The sequence below is a fragment of the Eptatretus burgeri genome, chromosome 16 (assembly GCF_056783735.1).
Source record: "Eptatretus burgeri isolate ZD-2024b chromosome 16, Ebu_testis_v1, whole genome shotgun sequence".
Classification (NCBI taxonomy): Eukaryota; Metazoa; Chordata; class Myxini; order Myxiniformes; family Myxinidae; genus Eptatretus; species Eptatretus burgeri.
The window spans coordinates 26240602-26261884 of NC_140976.1; the positions used below are offsets into that span (position 1 = coordinate 26240602).

Consider the following 21283-nt stretch of genomic DNA (forward strand, 5'->3'; position numbering starts at 1 on the left):
CAATACATATATGTAATTTTTGCATGCACGTTAGCTTCCCTTTCATATTTGCAGCAGATAATGGTGGTACTGTGGTGCTGGTGAGCCAGGATGGGATTCAGCAACCTCCAATTCACTTCCCACCTGGAGGTCACCTTCTTGCCTTCCTTTCGTGCCTTGAGAATGGACTTTTGCCTCATGGACAGCTCGACCCGCCACTGTGGTCACAACGTGGCAAGGCGAGTACCATATAAGATTTGTAGGAAACCAGAGTCCTTTGAACTACTAATTTTGAGATAAATTCAGCATGTTCAACCAGGGCTACTTCATTATAATGTTGCATACACATCTTAGCCCTATTTGTGTATCTTCATTTAAATTTATTGTTCTGTACTCTTCATAGCCTGCATGTACCTTTTTTTCAGGGAAAGGTATTTCCCAAACTGCGCCGGCGCTGCAGGAGTAAATGGCAACCGAAGAAATCTGGAGAAGAGGAAGTTGAAGAGGAAGAAGAAGAAGAAGCTATGGATTACGTTTTCAGAATTGTTTATCCAGGATATCAGGCTGATTTTGGTAAAGTTCTCTTAGTTTTTCTTTTCTTTATTCCTTCATTACATATTTCTTGTTTATTCACTGAAGTACATTTGTTTTGAGGTGTAATTTTAACTTTCTTCTAAAAGGAAAGTAGAGTCTGACCCATTATCTTTTCTAGGAATGGGGAATTGTAGTACTTCCTGTTTGAAACTCTGGAGGGAAGAGAAAGATGTAACAGCCTTTGGGAGGTAGTTCCACAAATGGGTTAGCAGTTCCAAAAAAATAACAAAAGTGGTGATGTGCAGTAAAACTGGATTTTGAGTGTTCAACCAAGAGGGGGTTACTGGAAGAATGTGTCGGTCCTGAAGAAGTTGGGGAAAGGCTGAGGGCTCAGAGGGAGCTATACAGGAGGAGAGGCAGTTAAAAAAGACAGCGAGATCGCCGACCGGCCTGCAAAGTGAGAGCAACTAGCTTTGTGTCATGGCATCATCCCAGGCAATGCCCAATATGTTAAGAGCTTTGCATTCCATAGATTTCAGGAGAGACAGGTGTAATACTGGGGTGCCACTCCATATAAGAGAGCAATATTCCATCGAAATACAGACAAAGGCATTGTGGAATGTAAGTATGGTAGTTCAGATTTATCAAGGACAGCTTTACAATATGGTCAGCCCATGAGAGGCCATGGCTGATGGTGAGGCCGAGACATTTGGGAGACTAAAGCTTTTCCATTGGAAGACCATGGCAATAGATAGGTGGTTTAGTTTGATGACCCTTCAAGAGCAACAGTGTGCGACTGAGATTTGCTCCAATCAAAAGACGTGTTCTATTTGTCAGATGAGCATCTAATCGATTCCAGATTAGTACAGAGTGATGCAGCTGCAGTCTTTGAGGTGTGGTACTGTCTGACACAATGTGGAGTCGTCTGTAAAAAGGAAGAGGGTTTTTTTCCAAAGCATCGGAGAGGTCATTTATGTTGATGATGAACAACAATTGGACAAAGATGCTGCTTTGAGGCACACCAGTTTCAACTGAGTGAGGAGAGGAGAGAAGAGGAGAGGATTCTGTTGATAGGAATGTGCTTGCATGAATGGAGGAAGTTATATACCATGTATGAAGGCAGCTTTGCATGCAGAAGGTAATGACCTTGGCAAACAGAACCACAATCCAGACTGTGTTGAATTTCTGAGATGTGTCCAGAAGACGCTCCTTACCTCTTTATTTTAGATTTAAGGCCTCCAATAATTGATGAGAGAGCAGGAGTAACATGTCCAAGAGTTCAAAGTGAGTGCTACATCCTGCTCACCTCCTTCACCTATCCCCAGTGCCCCCTGACTTGCTCGAGCTACTGCCTGCAACAAGCCAAATGGCAGAATCGGGCATCCGAAGGACTTCATGCCCCTCTTGCCAGCCTGTCGGCTCAGTAGATGAACGCCTGCATGGTGGTTGTTCCCATGACAGGTTGGTAACTGTATGTGGGCAGATTTGGGTTCGAGTACACACCATTAGAGGAGAGGATCAATGCATATACATCATCAGATTTTTCAGAGTTGGCTATCACTGAAGCATTAATCAGAACGTCCTGTTCAACATGTTTTTGTTCCTTATTGTTTTTGTTTTTTTTGCATTTTGTCATTTAAATAACTATTTCTGGACATTACTTAAGAAGTGGTTGCTAATGAAGGTCATACTACATACATAATGCAACTTTAAATCTACATTCATTTTTAGCTTTTTGTTGATATATATAGTTGTCAAATAATATGGATAATTTACGACAAGGTATAAATCACTGTATAGTAATGATTTACTGTTGCTTCCTCAAATTTGTACTTTTGCTTACATCTCTCAAGGGCACCTCTCAAACTTCTGTGTGAAACCATGAAGAGGCAGATACTGTCTCGTGCTTTTTATGGATGTGAGTGCACCAGACAAAGCAACTGTATGTTGTCTCGTCTGCTCCGCCGGTACCTTACACTGCCTCATTTCCACGCTTGGTTTACCAACCCCCCCACCTTTTCCTGTACTGCTTCATCACCTTTAACCCTTTGACAAACACTATCTTACCCCTGTCTTTAACCACCATAAACCCTTTTAACCATCATCCATCCGACCTATAAGCACAGCTTTGACCCTTAACTGTGTTGTGGTATTATACTCTCCCCCATCCTTAACCCATTGGCCTGCGGCCATGCGTCAGCGGCTCCCTTGACCTCAAACACCATTCCTATTGGAAAATATCCTAAAGTAAGTTTAAGAACCAATAGTTTGCATTACAGTTGGTCAAATTTACAAACAACACTTTTGTTGTTTTTTAATGTGTTTAATCAATAAAACCTCTTTGGGGTAGTTGAATCTCCAAGTAAAGCCCGAACTCGTATTGCTTTGAGCATAATTTCGCCAATATGTGGAAATTTCTTTTATGTTTTGTATATAGAAATAATATTATTAGTCTAGAGAAAACGATCATGCCATAAATTTTCTTGCTAAATGTTCTGAAAGTGTTCCGTTAGCATTCTCCTTTCCTCACGTGCAGGGTTGGCATACTGTCGCCACCTCTCAACGGTGCGGACACACCTTTCAGCCCTGATCCACCATGCCATCATACCTCCGGTGGAGCCTGGCTCCTCACTTACTGCTGACATTTGGAAACAATACCTCAAAAACCCGACAGCAAGTCTACCTTATGTTATGCTATTCTGATACCCCACCCCCTCCCCGCGCTCAAGTACGACCATATAATCTATGAGATTAATGAACAATCTAAAGCCATTTATTGTGTTATTGGCATCCATTTCAATTTTTTTTCTATTGAACTGCATGGTGAAATCTGAGTGCCTGGTAAGAAAAGCAAATCAAGTGCATCGCTACGGATTAAAACAGACTGGGTTGATCTTTCTTGTCTGTTCAACTTCACCATTGCTGTGAATTTGATTTAATTAAATGTGATGAACTAAATTCAAATTGTATTTCAATTCAAAATTCAAGTATTTAATTATTGCAACGTATGAGAATGGCACAGGTTCATATCCTGCCTGACAACCCCATCTGCCTTCGATTGTAATGGTGTTCAAATGCTCCAATACTGTTCTTCCTGATACTTTGAGTGCATTGATCATGATGAACTTCAAATGTTTTTGTTTCTTTTTCTTTTGACATGACTTGTTTTTTGGCTCGGAGTTTGAGGATGAGACATGACTTTACAGGCAGCAATTTATTTCCCTTTCCAAGTTGTCCTGGAAGGTATGTAAGAGTGAGCTGCGAAGTGTGTGTGGACAGTAAAGTCCAGAAAATGAGCAAGGAAAATTTTCTCCTTTCTGAAGGTCATTAATGAGCCAGCTGGGTTTTCTTTAGGCATTTTAATAGTAACATGATAATTCTTCTGACACCTGGCTTGAAATCTTAATCCTTCACACTACTGCCTTCATTCAGGTGTGTATTCTGCTGCACCACCTTATCAAACAAATTATCCAGTTAATGAGGTACCGTGAACTTAACCAGTTGTTTGTCATGTCACCACAACTTTGAGGTTGATGAAATAATGATTAGGAATCCAAGTTGAATGAGGGAAGAGGAGGAAGGAAGGGTACATGAAGAATTCAGAAGGGCATGTGGTAAGGGAAGAGTATTGATTCTGGGGGATTTTTCACTTGCCAGGAATATATTCGGCACAGGGGAAAGGGCAGAGCAGATTAGGATTTTCTAGATGTAGTCCAGGATTGCTTTATCACCCAGTTTGTAGAAAAGCCCACAAGGGGGAGTGCAATGTGAGACCCCCTTTTTAAGTAACGATCCCAATATGGTGGAGGAGGTAGCGGTAGGGAAGCATTTAGGATCAACTGACCATAACATAGTGTGTGCAAGGATTCTGTTAAGAGTTAGAGTTCAGGATAGTAGAGTAAGGCTATTGGATTTCAGGAAGGCAAACCTTGAGGGTATGAGGAGATTGTTGGGTGATGTAGATTGGGAGAAGCTAACAAGAGAACAATCAACATGAGAGAAATGGGAAACCTTCAAGAAGCAAATGTGTATGGTGCAGAGTAAGTACATTCCAGTGAGGTGGAAAGGTAGAGACAGAAAGAGGACCTGGTAGTTGAGCAGTCAGATAAGGACTAAGGAGAAGCAGAAGGCATTTATTTATATACAGGAGGTCCTTGCCATTTGCAGGGATTACGTTTTTGAAACTCCCCGTGAACCAAAAATTTGCGTTAACCGCAAATTTGCGATGCAGGCAAACTTAAGGGTTAATGGGGAAAATATGGTTACGGACTTCAACTTCAAAATTTGTCACCCCTTTTTGCCAAACTGCACCCTTGGTTAAAATGTTTGTGCATTGTTTTTTCATTATTTATTTTCATGAATAAAAGAGTTATTTACATATACGTACTGTATGCATGTACGTACAGTATGTATGTATGTATATAATATATATATATACATACATACATACACACACAAAAAAACACGGTGAAGACGTGTGACAATATGTCTATAAAGGACAAGTGGAATATACCTTTAAAAATTTTTGACATTTACACTGCTGAAACCCCTTACACCTTTTAAAACCCTTTCAATGCCATGAGACATTGACATCCTTCATACCACTTGGGACTCAATTGACCCCAAGACCTACTAAAAGCATAAGGCCCTTGAAGCCCCCAAAGACCATAAAGACCCCCAAGACACTTAAGATCCTTTTTGACCCCAAAGAGCCTTAATACCCCCAAAGTCCTTTTATAACCCTAAGAGCCTTAATACCCCTAAGACCCCCAATACATTAAATCTGAAAACCCACTCTGTGGGAGTACCTCTCGTGCAGCTGCCCTCCGCAGGGCAGCTCACCGTATGATGGGATTGGGACAAATCCTTCGGGACCCCCACTCTTTGATGATAGGAGGAAAACCATGGGGTAACCTTCGTGGGTCAGATTGCGGTAATGTGTGTAGGGGTGATGCTGGGGTGTCGTCCACCAGATGGCGGTCTCCTTGGGTTAACCTGAGGCGGTCCCTTCAGGTGGGTGCCTGCAATGTCCTATCCCAAAGAGAGGATGATCACCTGTCTCTGTTATCAACTGAGCTCAAGCGTTTGAACATCAGTATTGCAGTACTCTCTGAGGTTCAGACACCGGATAGTGGCGAGATCATGGCAGGTGGTTACAGCTACTATTGTTCTGGTCGCTCTGATGGTTACTATGCCCAAGGAGTTGCTGTAGCTCTGTCCAATAAGCTAACTCCAATGATAATTGAAGTAACACCGGTCAATGAGCGTATTATGAGACTAAGGATTCGTCACTCCTTTGGTGTTGTTTCCCTGGTCTCTGTATATGCTCCGACTGAGGCGAGTGATCTCACCGTGAAGGATGCATTCGATGCCACGCTCGAGTCTGTGGTTGATCAGTGCCCCAGGCGAGATACTCTTCTCATCTTCGGTGATTTCAATGCATTGACTTGAACTGAAAGGGATGGTTATGAGACATGTGTTGTTCCCCGTGGGTCTGGAACTGTGAACCAAAATAGCACTAAGTTCCTTGACTTTGCAAGAGGTCATGGACTCAGGGTGGCTAATCGCTGGGCTTGGTATTCCAACGCTGGTGGTGTGGCAAAGGAGATCGACCATGTGCTCGTTGATGGTCGCTGGAGGATGATCCAGAACTGCAGGGTGTACTGGAGTGCTCAGTTCCTCAATACTGACCACAGGCTTATGGTAGCAACTCTGAAGTTGCAGCTTAAATGGTACCATCACAGTAGAGGCTGCATGTTGGCAAGCTCAAGGATGAGAGGGGAGCTGAGGAGTTTGCGAACAAGCTGAGTGGGGATTTGGGGCGTCTCGGTGCTTTTGGAATCCTGAAGAGTTGTGGAGTGCCTTCAAGACCACCATCCTTGCTGTTGCCGGTGGATGTCTTGAAACTCACTGGAGGGCCAACAAGAATTTTGTCTCTCAAGCAATACTGGATACCATTGACTGGAGTCGCAGGGTCAGGCTTAATGGCAGAGCTGAGCTGTTGAGGCGTAAAACTGTACGTGCGCTCAGGGTGGAAAAAGAGGCCGATGTGCAAGGAATCTGTGAGGGGGGTACAGCATCACCTGTGGTCAAGTGATTCTCGTCCTGCTTACAGGGAAATTCACGCATTGCGTTCCTTCAAGCCCATCCCTCGATGTACTGCAGTTAAAGCGGAGGGTGGTGGGCTCTTGACGAAGGAGTCTGAAGTGAAGGGCCACTGGGCCGGTTATTTTAAGCGGCTGTGCGAGGCTGATCCACCAGCTGTTGAGTTGGATGTCAAGGATGTTGATCTCCCTATTGCTGATCCTCCAATCAACTGTGATCCACCTTTGTTTGTGGAAACACAGGCTGCAGTAAACCGGTTGAAATGGGGGTAAAGCTCCTGGGATTTGTGGCATACACACTAAACTTCTCAAGGCTAGTGGAAATGCTGCACTCATGTCATTGCATGCAGTTCTTTTATTTGCTCTGCCTGGAACACAGGCATCATCCCAACTGACTGGAAGAGGGGCCTTGTCCCTCTGGAAAGGGAAGAGTGATCGCCAGGACTGCAACAACTACCGAGGGGTGACGCTGCTCTCAGTGGCGGGCAAGGTCTTTGCTCAGATAATTATTGATAGGGTTTGCTACCATCTGCTTGAGCACCAGCGTCCAGAGCAGTCAGGTTTTACACCAAAGAGGTCAACAATTGACCATATCCTTGCTCTTTGGGTCCTCACCGAATGCAGTCGAGAGTTTCAGCAGGGGCTGCTTGCAGCCTTTGTTTATCTCTGCAAATTGTTCAATTCAGTGAATTGGGATGCCCTCTCGAGGATACTTGGTCTTCTTGGGGTGCCACCAAAACTGATCAATCTGATGCCTGAACTATACTCGAGTACTGAGAATTCTGTGAGATGTGGTGATACCATCGCCTACTTATTTCCAGTTGTTACTGGAGTTCGTCAGGGGTGTGTACTGGCCCCCACACTTTTCATCACGCGTATGGACTGGATTCTGGGGAGGATGTCGGAGACTCTTGATATCCTTTTGGGGTCCCTCGAGGGTGCTGATTGAGGAGTTGGAGCTGCTAGAATTATGAATTTCCTGAGTCAAAACGAAGATGCAGGCTTTCATTGACATCTTGGATGCTGCTATCTTGTCTGTTCCTGTTTGTGGTGAGGTTGTTTAGGTCATGGAGAGATTCACTTACCTTGGCAGTGATATTTATGTCTCTGCTGGCTGTGAGCTGAAATATATACCTGAAATATAACTTCTCTTCAAATTTCGAGTCAATCGGATAAAAATTGAGGATTTTAGAAATACCACCTTCATTGATGACCTTGGGCCTATGTTGACCATTTGGTCAATGTTGACCTCAAAAATAATTTGCTGGTTGAATTCATTGACCTTAAATATAAATCCTCTTCAAATTTCAAGTCAATCGGATGAAATTTGAGGAATTTAGAAATCTCACCTAAGTTGTTGACCTTTTGATCTATGCTGACCTCAAAAATAATAGGCTTCTTCCTTATGATAAACTCTACCATATGGTGAAGTTTTGTGAAGATCGGTGTAAAACTGTGACCTGAAGGCGACAAACAGACAGACAGACAGAATAACACAATCGACTGACCAATACACTTGAAAAATCTTCGATTTTGCAAGTAATAAGTTAAGAGTAAAAATGGAGTCATCAGGTGGAACCTGGATAGGATTTGGGTTTCAGCCATTACTCCACTATCCTCAAACCCACCCAGGCACAGCCAAGTGAGCCTTACAGAAAAAAAAAATTCTGCAAGAATTCACTTCTGCACAATACACACAGCATCAGGATATGGTCTAAACATCATCAAATAGAAGACCAAATACTGCATTGGAGTCATCAGAAGGAACCTGAATAAGCAGAGAGCAAAGATGGAGTCATCAGAAGAAACCTGGATAGGATTTGGGTTTCAGCGGCTACTGCACTACCTTCAAACCCAATGGTCTCCCTGGAAAGGTAGTGGCAGCATAAACAGCAGATAGGTTTAAAATGGGATGAGATAGGTACTTGGAAGCATTGGAGATAGAGGGCTGCAGAGATATTGGCCAGACTTGTAGGTAACTTCATTATGGATGGGTGATTGTGTACATCTGTGCTGAATGTGATCTCTGTGAGAGGGTCTCGTCAAGGGATCGTGTGTGGTTGGTGTTGTATATTCTTCACCATAAAACAGCCTTCGCCTATCCCCTCACCCCCACTCCACTCCAAAAAGTCCCCATTTTTATTTTAACACCCTTGTGATATTCCTGACCCTGCCACACTTTTCTCATCTCCAATCCTCCCCCCATTCCCCCAATGAAATTAAATCGTTTTGACAGATTTATTTAATCTGGTATTGATGTGGCACAGGCATGATTGGCCGAATGGTCTCCTCCTGCATCTAATTTCATTGTTAAGATCTGGGCAGGTTAACCATGTGTAAGACTAGGCGAGATGAGCAATTTGTCATTTGATTGTACAAATCCGGTCTTCTGAATTTTGTTAAGCACTCATCCAAGCTCTGTTGTTTCTTGTGGGTTTACCACAGTGCGCTACAGAGAGTGAGGTGCTGAGGCTGGTCTATTTTGGGGGAGTCCAGCACAGCATCCGTCGTGAAGTCTGGCCATTTCTTCTCGGTCATTACAAGTTTGGCATGACACCGCATGACAGGAGGGAGGCAAGAAAACGGAAGTTTATTTCTTTGTCCATTTTATTTCACAGCATTATTATTTTAGGGTCATCTTTACTAAATGGTTCACGTTACAACTTTGGTTCTGTTTTTCACAATATAGGTAGCTTAGTCTGAAGTCACTTGCTTTCGTCTGAAGATGTTGATTAGTTGACATAGATGTAGACCTTAGTTTCTCGCAATTGTTTGAACGTGCGATGGGTGTTCGCAGATGGATGAGGTGACGAAAGCCATGTATGAGCACACGATGGCCGAATGGCTCGCGTGCGAGGCAATTGTGCGGCAGCGTGAAAAGGAGTCTCATGCAGCAGCCCTCGCAAAGTTGTCCTCTGGCAGCAGCATTGATAGTCATGTTCAGCGTCTTGTCCACCGAAATTCAAGCATCAGCAATGAGGTGCAGCAACTTCTCAGCCATAGAAATAAAGCAATCGTAATGTTTCAATAGTTGCTGTCACTTGCTTAATATTTACAAAACAAACTTGTGTGCCTTTTTTTAATGTTTGATTCACTTAATTGGTATGTTGCAAGCTTATTTTGAAAACTTGCATATATAATGTGCTTTCCAAGATTTAAATGAACACCTCTGTTTTAAAAAGCAAACAAACTTTTAACAGTCTGTGATATGAATATAACACGTGACTTTCAAAATGACGTATTAATTTAACACAAAATGTGTGCGTGTACGTGCGTGCGTGCGTGTTTTTACACTGACTAGGTTCTGCTGACATGCTGTTGCTGTTAGGGTTAGGTTCATCTTTACCCGAAAAACAGAACCAAAGCATGAAATCTGTGATTCAAATCGTCTTTTAAACACAATTTTCAGAATTTAGATGAACGAGTGGCAATTTCGGAATGGTTAACCAAAATTGTCATGTTCCTGAATGCAAATCAGACTCGCAGAAATATAGGAATGCGAGAAATATCTGTGAATGAAAGTTGTCAGGTTCGTACCATTTCTTGTTAATACAATTGGCTAACGACGGCAGTGGTTATAACACACATACACACACAAACAGACACTTCTCCTTTCACCAAGAGAAGCAAAAATCTAGGATAATTTATCTTGTGGCCCTGGAACAAAACAAAAAATATATATTTATAAAGGCAGTCACAGCCGACACAACTCCCACTCCCACCCCTCTTCTCATACATGATTAATAGTAAATATCCTCATTTTAAGCTTATCCTGTGCATTGACAAGCCCCACATATGACCTTCCCATCGGTGTTAAGAAACATGAAGGTTTGGTTCGAACACTTCCGTCTACGAAGCTTCAAGCCTTTCAACGGGCCCACACGGTCGAGAGTTTTTTGCAGTGCAGGCTGCAAGATATCAACTCTTTGGACGAGTTGATCAGAAAGTTCTCCAAATCTTTCATTGTGCAGAGGCACACCCCTTTCTTGGAGGTACGTTTCCAAGCATTTTCGGCTTCTTTAAAAGCTTGGTGAGTCGTTTCATACTCACCCTTCCTCGATAGAAAGGCTGCCCTGTTGGACTTCATTACTTGGGGTTTCTGCGCATATGTGCCAAGTAATCTGGGGTGGATTATGCCATTTTAAAAGTCACGTATTAAGTGGAAAACATGTATTAGTGTCTGGTAGCATGTCTTTTGGCATTATCCGTTGCTTGAAACAGTGAAGGCGTCAACTTTATGATATTCTGTATGACAGCCCGATTCACGTTTTCAAAATGTGGAGTTGTTTTCGTTGCAGCTTTTGCTTATTATTGGGCAGAGGTTAGCTTTTCTACAACTCAAAATTTACCATTATACCAGCAAGGCATTCTACAGTATGGAGTACATTTGTTTCAGGAAGATGGTGTCACATGCCATAGGTCCAGAACTAACTACCTCTGTCTGTAAGAGATTAGTGGGCTGTAGCTTCTTTCCTGGGCACCACAGAGTCCTGATGTGAATTCCAATGAACACGTCTGTAAGCATGTATTGGGAGCTGTGGAAAAGTCGACTTCTGTCAAGTCAGACACAAGAGCTGTAACAAAAATCGATTCCACATTTTGCAACATCTAGATCGTTCTGTCATACAGGATCCCCTTGATTCTATGCCTTCAAGGGCTCAAGCATTCATGATGATAAAGGACATGCGACCAGATGGTAATCAATATACAGGTAGTGGACAAAAAAATGGAAACACCTAGGTTTCAAAGGACTTAAAAGAGATCCCTTTTGAAAGGAAACAGTGTTTTCAAATGAAGGACCAAAATAAACTTAAAACGCTACAATTAAAACTGTCGTTAACAGTCAAAAACCTCAAAGAAAAACTACAAAGAAAGAATAGAAATCTGCTTCAGGACAAATAACTCACGAGAAGCCTGGCAGGGACTGCAAAATATCACAGGTTTCTCGAAAAAGAAATAATACGACTGGTTCCTTGATTTAGGAAGCCCAATGTTGCTAGCAAATGAATTTAATCAATTTTACAGTCACATTGACTCTAATGATTTCAGTGATCTGGTCTCAGCACAGTGTTCTGCTCTCTGAAACAGAAGGCCAGCATATAGTCATTGAAGCCAATGAAGTGAAAAAACTAAATTTAAATCTTTGCAAAGCAGTCGGTCTGGATAAGATATGTGGCCAGGTCCTTAAAGTATACTCCAGATAGCTGATAGTGCTCTACTCTGTTCTCTTCCAGAAGTCTGGATTTACATTCAATCCCATCCAGCTTAAAATCTGCAATCATTGTCCCAGTCTCCATGTGAGCACGACCCTCTGTATTGAATGACTACCAGCCAATTGCATTAACCTTATTGGTAATGAAGTGTTTGGAGAAAATTGTCATGAGATTTCTTCTCCAGCTATTAGTGCATCACATTGGACACATTTCAATGTGTCCTATCAACCAAGAAAATCTATCAATGACGCAGTCCTGTGCCTGATGACCGCTTTGCAACAACACCTTGATACAATCAGGTGCTATGCACGAGGTACCAGTGCCTTCATAGATTTGTCATCCGCATTCAACACAATTCAACCACTAACACAGATTGTTGGAGAAGCTGCAAAACCTGAATGTCAAGCCATCTCTCATTCTGTGGATCAGCAACTTCCTTCAGAATCGGACTCAGCGGGTACAAGTGAACAATACTCTATCAGAACAGATAATGATGAACACTGAGACCCCACAAGGATGTGTTCTTTCACCACTGCTTTTTATTCTGTATGCAAATGATTATATTTCACACTCAAACAATGTTAGTATCTTTAAATTTGCAGATGATACTGTGATTGTCAGTTTTCTTAAAGATAGTGAACTGGATTATAGAAACACCATTCAGAATTTCGTTATGTGGTGTAGTGAAAATCGTCTTAAGATTTTCACCCAAAAGATTAAAGAGATGATTTTTGACTTTAGGAAATGTAAACCTCAGTTATCCCCAGTCACAACATTAACAATGTTGATATTGAGACTGTTCACTCCTATGAGTATTTAAGCATAATCATTGAGGATAATCTCTCGTGGTCAGAACACTGTAAATCGATGGTTTCTAAAGGGCAACAGCACCTCTACTTCTTCGGTTTCTGAAATCACTTAGGGTTGATTAAAAAAAAAAAACATTATACGGCTTTTATGTGCTTCAGTAATTGAGAGTGTTATCTTGTACGGTTGCTGTGTTTGTTTTAGTGGTGCTTAAAAATATTATTTGTTAAAACTGCAGAGAGTAGCAAAACAGGCTGGAAAGATCCTTGGAGAAAAGATAGACTTAAGTGTCATCTCTCATGAACAAGTTTTAACGAAGTTAAAGTCCATTATGCAAAATCCGATCCATCCACTGCATATATTTTATGAACATACGATTATAAAAGCCCATCAAAATGACAAGTTATATTATTATATTCAAGGAGACTGGATGATATGATGTTTTGTAGCAAGAAGCATTATTTTAAAACACGACATGTACAAATGTGATCCTATTTTCTTTATCTTCTGGAACGTTTCATTTTGACGGTGCAGCCTCGTGAACATGCCTGCTTAAAGCCTCGGCCTAGTGTTGGGTGTGCGAAAAAAAAAGCTTCTTTATGAGACATCCGTAGGATGTAAATGAACACTCGTTTTACTCTGTGTGTGTTGCACATCAAGTGTAGCGAATTTCACTTCACTGCGCCTTGTATTTATTATTTTCAGACGCTTCTGTACACTGCCTTTGAGGCCCGGTTGCAAGACACCATCTACATTTCCAATAGAAGAGATGTAATTACTCTTTTATGAAAAATGTTTTTCGAGGTTTTTTTTAATCCTGAAAAATAGACCATAGTGAACACACTGTCGTGTTAAAATATTGGCCTTTAAAACCCTTCTTAAATCATCCTTATGAAGGGGGACAGACAAATACATAAATACATAAACAAGTACCGAGAGTTTCAAAGTACATCGCCCCCATGCCAAATAAATAAATCACAAATCCTGCAGCACGCGAATGCCACCTTGCAGCACATGGTGTCGGAATTGGGAGGGAGCGGTGTTCAATAATTGATTGTAAAGCCTAGTGTTGGCTTCGTGGTGAGGGTGGCGGCTTGGGATCGTAGGGTCCTGAGTTCAAGCCCTGTTGGCCGCTAAATTAACACACCAGGGGGTTGACAGCCTGTCATCCTTCCGAGGTCGGCAAAATGCGTACCAGTGTGTGTGTACTGGTAGAGGGACACTACATCAGCGATACAGTCGCGCTTCCAAGAAATGATAGCTACTCCGGCAGCTAAGCTGCCATACGCAAGAAAAAGAACAATAATTGATTGATTAATTGCATAATTAAAATAAATAAATAATAATCATAAAATCATTAATTTCTCAATCAAGTGCCAAATAGCATACCTCAACCACCACTGTTTCATCCGAATCTGTAACTTTTGGAAAATTAATTGATTAATCGAAAAATGAATAATTAGTCGATTAATTGATTAATCAATAAATCAAAAATACTCTTTAGAGCCAAATCACTTGGTCACTGTCATGTCCAAATAGCAGCTTCTAAGCTCAAAATATGCCTGAGATTTTTTTCAATTTTTTTCCAGGATGAGAAATAACAAAAAATAAAATAAAGAAATAATAAATCGATAAAAAATTAAGTAATTAATCAATTAAAAAATAAGAAATATCCTTTTTGCCAAAGCACATCTTCTAGTCAGGTCAGATCAGATTAGATCTGTGACTTGCTACAGGTACCATGTAAATCTGTACTAACCTGTTTCATAGTCAGGTTGTCGGCGACTAAACCATCTCCCCCACCAAGTTTCTTGGTGAGGAGGGTGTATGATATGGACACCCAGCAGGATGAAGAACAAAACCTGTCAAAGGGTGGACGAGCTCCTTGTGAGCCAACGGACGTCCATATCGAGTACCCAACTGTGTCTGGGAACGTCCTGCAGTTGGGTTACTTTTCATTCGGAGGTTGGTGACAGGATTTGCACTCCGGCCACCATAAAACCCTTAATTCCGCAAAACATTCCAAAAGCATTTTAAAAATCTGAAAACTCACTCATTGGGAGTACCTCCTGTGCAGCTGCCCTTCGCAGGGGAGCTCACCGGATGACGGGATTGGGGCAAAGCCTTCGGGACCCTAATCTTTGATGATAGGAGGGAAACCACAGGGTAACATTCCCTCCCGGGTTAGATTGCGGGAGAGTGTGTCAGGGTGGTGCTGAGGTGTCATCCACCAGACGGCGGTCTCCGTGGGTTAACCTGAGGCGGTCCCTTTCGGGTGGGTGCCTGGAATGTCTTATCCCGAAGAGAGAATGATCACCTGTCTCTATTATCGTCTGAGCTCAAGCATTTGGACATCGGTATTGCAGCACTCTCTGAGGTTCGGAGTCCAGATTGGAGTGAGATCATGGCGGGTGGTTTCACCTACTATTGGTCTGGTTGCTGTGATGGTTACCATGCCCAAGGAGTTGCTGTAGCTGTGTCCAATTAGCTGACTCCAATGATAATTGAGGTAACACCGGTCATCGAGCGTATTATGAGACGAAGGATTCATCACTCCTTGGTGTCATTTCCTTTGTCTCTGTATATGCTCCGACTGAGGCAAGTGATCTCACTGTGAGGAACGCATTATATGCCATCCTCGAGTCTATGGTTGATCAGTGCCCCAGACGAGATACTCTTCGAGTCTTGGGGGATTTCAAGGTATTAATTGGAGCTGATAGGGATGGTTATGAGACACGTGTTGGTCCCCATGTGTCTGGAACTGTGAACCAGAATAGCATTAAGTTCCTTGACTTTGCAAGAAGTCATGGACTTAGGTTGGCTTGTTCATGGTTTCAGCGCCCACAAACTCATTGCTGGACTTGATGTTCCAACGCTGGCAGTGTGGCAAAGGAGAGTGATCATGTGCTCGTTGATGGTCGCTGGAGGATGAACTAGAACTGCAGGGTCTACCGGAGTACTTAGTTCTTCAATACTGACCAGCGGCTTGTTGTCGCAGCTCTTAAGTTGCAGCTTAAATTCAGGAGAATGGTACCATCCCAGCCTAGGCTGGATGTTGGCAAGCTCAAGAATGAGAGGGTAACTGAAGAGTTTGCGAACAGGCTGAGTGGAGATTTGTGGGTTCTTGGTGCTTTGGGGGATCCTGAAGCATTGTGGAGTGCCTTCAAGACCACCGTCCTGAATGTTGCAAGTAGTGGGGCAGATAACAGCAATTTTTGAGAGGAATCGTGCAAATGATGATACAAGCATCAAATTTGGCACATTTGTTCTCCAGAGGATTCTAATCAAGTCTGCCTGATTGGCCATTTGAAAATCCAAATTTTGAAGAAAAAAAAAACTTCAAAAAAGTCAAGATCACTAATCAATGTTGGATGCTGGCTGAGATTGGTGAATTTCAAAAACATCATCAAAGACGTTCCAAGTCTGCCATGCAGTTTTCTTCCCTTTACCGCGGAAGGCAAAAGGACGTCACATCCAGTGAACGCATGGAAGTATGGAATCCCTCTAGCTTTCTCAGGCCCTATTGCAGAAACTACCTCATGGACTGGAATCCATCGCGCCTTGGCTCCTTGGCCAAAGGCAATCCACATGTTCTCAAGACCTAGTTCCTGTAAGGATGGCAGTACAGATATTGCTATGACTAGTACGTCCGTGTCATTAGCCTTAATGATAATGGACTTGCTACCATCCGTCGTTGCATCCCTGGCGTGTACAAATATTCGAGTGTCAGCTTCTTCATGACAACATGGAGACACAGCATCCAGTGACTTCCTTGTGTTGCTAATGGCATCTTCTCCTTTTGTGACAATGACTGATTGTCGTCTGTGCTTCACACATCTTTTCCGCAAGGAAGTGAAACAGCTCAGTCTTGTTGCTGTCATCTCGAAGAAAGCTTCTCCAGTTACTTAGGGTCTTACTGGTTCCTGTCACTCTTCTTCTGATTCCTTGCCCCCTTTTCGACCTTGCCTCGGACTTCAGACTTGACTTCTTGTACACATCATACACTATGTCCACCCTCGTACCTGGCACCATAGGATTCCACCTTTGGGATGATGTCTTCTTTTGCATAGTCATCAAATATCTTTGAAGTGCGTGGAGGTAGGGCATTGATAAGTGCTGAGCCATCAATGATGACTGCATCTCACCTTGGTTCTCTGTCTGGGATGTTCACTTGCGCTTCAAGAATTTCAGCCGGCTGTGACTTCAAATTTTTTTTTTTTTTTTCTTCAAATTTTTCAAAATTTGGATTTTCAAATGGCCAATCAGGCAGATTTGATCAGAAAGCCCTGCAGAACAGAAATGCCAAATTTGCTGCTTGTATCATAATTTGCACAATTTTTCTACTATCAATTACACTAAAGTGGATGTCTTGGAACTCATCGGAGGGCAAAGAAGAATTTTGTCTCTCAAGGGACACTGAATACCATTGAGCAGAGTCGCAGGGCCAGGCTGAATGGCAGAGTTGAGTTGTTAATTGAATTCAGACTTAAAACTGTACGTGCATTAAGGGTGGACAAGGAGGCCTATGTGCAAGGAATCTGTGAGGGGTAGAGCATCACCTGTGGTCAAGTGATTCTCGTCCTGCTTACAGGGGAATTCGTCCATTGTGTTCATCCAAGCCCGTCCCTCGGTGTACTGCAGTGAGAGCAGAAGGTGGTGGGCTCTTGACAGAGGAGTCCAAAGTTGAGGCCCGCTGGCCGGTTACTTTAAGCAGCTGCACCAAGCTGATCCACCAGCTATCGAGTTGGATGTTAGGGGTGTTTCAATCACTATTTTCGACTCTCCAATCAACTGTGATCCACCTTTGTTTGTGGAAACACAGACTGTGGTGGACCGGTTGAAATGGGGTAAAGCTCCTGGGATCTGTGGCATCCATGCTGAACTTCTCAAGGCTGGTGGAAATGCTGCACTCCTGTCGTTGCATGCAGTTCTGTGCTCTGCCTGGAACAGAGGCATCATCCCAACTGACTGGAAGAGGGGCCTTGTACCTCTCTGGAAAGGGAAGGGTGATCGCCAAGACATCAACAACTACTGAGGGGTGATGCTGCTCTCAGTGCTGGGCAAGGTCTTTGCTCGGATAATTCTTGATAGGGTTCACCACCATCTGCTTGAGTACCAGCATCCAGAGCAGTCAGGCTTTACACCAAAAAGTTCAACGATTGACCATATCCTTCCTCTTCGGGACCTCACCGAACGCAGACGAGAGTTTTGGCAGTGGCTGCTTGCAGCCTATGTTGATCTCTGTAAAGCGTTCGATTCAGTGAATCGGGATGCCCTCTGGAGGATTCTTGGTCTTCGTGGGGTGCCACCAAAACTGATCGATCTGATGTCTGAACTCTACTCTGGTACTGAGAGTGCTGTGAAGTGTGGTGGTACCATCTCTGACTTATTTCCAGTTGTTACTGGAGTTTGCCAGGGTTGTGTATTGGCCCCCACCCTTTTAAGCACATGTATGGACTGGATTCTGGGGTGGTTGTCGGAGAGATCAAGCTGGGGTGCATCATTTGGGAATATCAAGATCTCTGACCTTCATTTTGCAGATGATGCAGTCATCGTTGCGGAGACTCTAGATATCCTTTTGGGGGCCCTCAAGGTGCTGAATGAGGAGTTGGAGCCACTGCGATTGTGGGTTTCCTGGGTCAAAATTGAGATCCAGGCTTTCAATGACATCTTGGATGCTGCTATCCTGTCTGTATCTGTTTGTGGTGAGGATGTTAAGGTCATGGAGAGATTCACTTTTCTTGGCAGTGACATTCATGTCTCTGCTGGCTGTGAGCTCGAGGTCAACAGACGTCTGGGTCAGGCCTGGGAAGTCATGGATTCACGTCAAACCTCTTTCACATCATGGATTTACTGGATCATGGGGTGTGGCACTGTCAGTAGCTATGCAGGAAGATGAACGTCCGAGTCTTCAGGTCCTTGGTGCTCCCAGTCGTGTTCTACAGATGTGAGACTTTGACTGACCAAGGATCTGAGACGAAGTCTTAACTCGTTCGGTACCAGGTGTCTTCAAAGAATCCTTGGCTATCGCTGGTCAGAATTTGTGTCCAACTTGTGTTGCTGAGAATTTGTGTTGTTGCAGAATTTGTGTTGCTGAGAGAGACTCAGATGAGGTTTTCTCGCTGGATAGTCCATGAGCGTCAGCTGAAGCTGTATGAACATGTGACTCGATTTCTTGAGGCTGATCCTGCTCACCAGATTCTCTCAGTGAGGTGAGAAGGCCAATGGGACAACCGCCTGCTTCGTGGTTGCAGCAGGTTGATCGGCTTCTCAAGGAGATGGGATGGTCCAGGCATCTGCCTGGTGGATGGCCAGACGGAGGCCCCTGAAGTACCGATGGAAAGTGGATGTAGCAATGTGCTGCTCTGGCATATGCTCCCATACCTTAACATTGAGTCACAGAAGTCCTTTGCTGAAGTGCCATGGCAGATGAGAGAGGTACTAACACTCACACAATTGGCATGGTGAGAGTTGAAATTGCCACATAGGAGGAAGAGAGAGTTCGGATGAGTGGTTAAAAATTGATCCATGTTGGCTGAGAGAGATGTCGATGGAGTAGTTACTGTTATGATGGTCCAACACACAGACAAACAATGGGGAGAAGTTGCATACAAAGGTACTCCTAGTGGTTTGGAGGTCGACGAACAGTAGACGCACAGTGAGAAAAATGGAGTTTTTAATGTAAAGTGCAACTATACTGCTGGGACGGGGTTCAGACCCCCGACAAACTGGAGAAGACAATAACCAGGGAGACACACCAAGGAGTCAGGGAAATTGTGTGAGAGGAAGGATTCTGTTAAGCAGATAATTGGTTCATCAGCGGCGGCCTGAATTGAGAGATCTGTCAAGTTGGAGTGGAAGTCTTGAGTGTTTGAGGTCCACGCAATTTGGAACAGGGGAGGAGGCACTGTCGGCAGGGTGCAGGAATGTGGAGAGGGGGTGGGGGAACTTGGAGAGTTGGTGGGGAAAGGGGGAAGCTGAGAAAAGATGTAGTGAGGGGAAAAACTGGAAGGGGTAGGGCGAAGGTGAATGATGGGAGTATGTGGGGTGAGGGGGAGATGGGAGGTGAGGGGTGAGGAAAAGCAGAACGGGGGACATGATGTGTAGTGGGATGCTGAGTGGGGGACACAAATAAGGAGAAGAGTTGGGAGGATGTAGGCGTGTTGGAGATGACTGGGACGTTGTCACACCCCACTGACATGGAAGGGTGTGACATCGTTAATGGATGTAAAGGTGAATTGATGGCTGTGTGCAGCCATCAACTCTGCAAACTGGAATTTTCTTGATCCCCGATTTATATAATATACGGAGATGGATATAACGGGAGGGTTGAAATGATGGGTTGTTGAAGGCATGCAGGAAAGTAGGATTGTAGGTACAAGGTGACAATCGACGGACGAAGCATTTGTCAGTTAGGTTTGGGAAAGAAACTTTGTGCAGAAGAGGATTGTGAAAAAGTTGAAGAACCCATGGGTTTTCCTGATGGAGAAATATAAGAAGTGAATCATTTAAAAATTTTAAAAGCTTTCAAAGTATGAAGGAAAGTTATTTAATTAAAAGGAATGTTGGTTCAATCAGGAGTTATTCATAAAAGAAGAGATAAAGAATGAATGAATGAAGGAAGGAATTCTGACCATCAATTTGGATTTAGACCAGGTCACTCAACCCTGGACATGCTACTTCTGCTTTCCCAACAATGGATGGAGGTCCTAAATGCCAAATATGAGATCAGAGGCATCTCCCGAGACATATCGCTAGCTTTCGATATGGTCTGGCATCCCGCAATGCTTACCAAACTCTCTTCTTATGGTATCCAAGGCAATCTCCACTCATGGTTTTAGGACCTCCTCTCCTGTCGCAGTCAATGCATGGCTCTCAATGGAATTCTCTCATCTCCTCTTCCAATCCAGGTTGGAGTTCCTCAAAGCAATGTTCTTGGCCCTGGGCTTTTTCTGGTTTTCATCAATGATCTCTCAGATTCCCTGGAAAATCCTCTGTATCTCTTTACTGATGACTCCACTCTCTGCCGTACCATCTCTCATCCCTCTGATTGGCAGGCAGCAGCTTCTTCGCTCTCTGCAGTCCTGGATGAATTCACAAGCTGGTAAAACACTTGAAATATGTCTTTTAATCCCAACAAATCTCACACCCTCACCATGTCTCTCCAGAAGGACCGCCTGGAACCCCCCCCCCCAATCTACTTTCTCAACAATCCCCTTGAATAAGTCCTTTCATTCAAGCTTTTGGGTCTCACTATCTGCCACAATCTTTCCTGAGAAAGCTACATCTCCAAGCTGGCCTCCAAAGCCAGTCACTGACTGAGCATCTTATGGTGTGCAGAGTCTTTCCTTGGCACACCTGAACTTCTAACCACTTACAAAGCTTTCATCCACAGTCTGATGGAGTACTGCTCCCCGTTCTTGGGTGGTGCTTCAGCCTCACACCTAGCTTGACTTCATGCTGTGGAAACCAAGGCTTTTAGGATCATTGGTATCTCCCGCGATGAAGTTGAGTCTTTGGGTCTCTCACTCTCTCACCCAAGGCAGGTCAGTAGTATTTCTGTCTTCTACCATCTCCTCTCTCACCTTGTCCCCCCCCTTGCTCTGGCTGTTATCTTCATCCCCCCCCTACATTTCCTTAAGGTGC

At 43.5% G+C, this 21283-nt stretch overlaps 1 protein-coding gene across 13 annotated transcripts in view; it reads left to right on the forward strand.

Moving 5' to 3' along the window:
- Positions 1–21283, forward strand: part of SGSM1 (small G protein signaling modulator 1) — a 165695-nt gene that overhangs the window by 111619 nt on the left and 32793 nt on the right. For 11 of the 13 annotated variants that reach the window (XM_085859292.1, XM_085859284.1, XM_085859287.1 and 8 more), the window contains 7 exons: positions 55–218; positions 405–552; positions 1839–1974; positions 2367–2431; positions 3050–3186; positions 9063–9191; positions 9415–9597. In XM_085859292.1, the coding sequence (XP_085715418.1) occupies positions 55–218; positions 405–552; positions 1839–1974; positions 2367–2431; positions 3050–3186; positions 9063–9191; positions 9415–9597 (962 nt within the window). The remainder of the gene's footprint in view (positions 1–54; positions 219–404; positions 553–1838; positions 1975–2366; positions 2432–3049; positions 3187–9062; positions 9192–9414; positions 9598–21283) is intronic. The other 2 variants (XM_085859285.1, XM_085859288.1) reach the window with 1 other exon arrangement.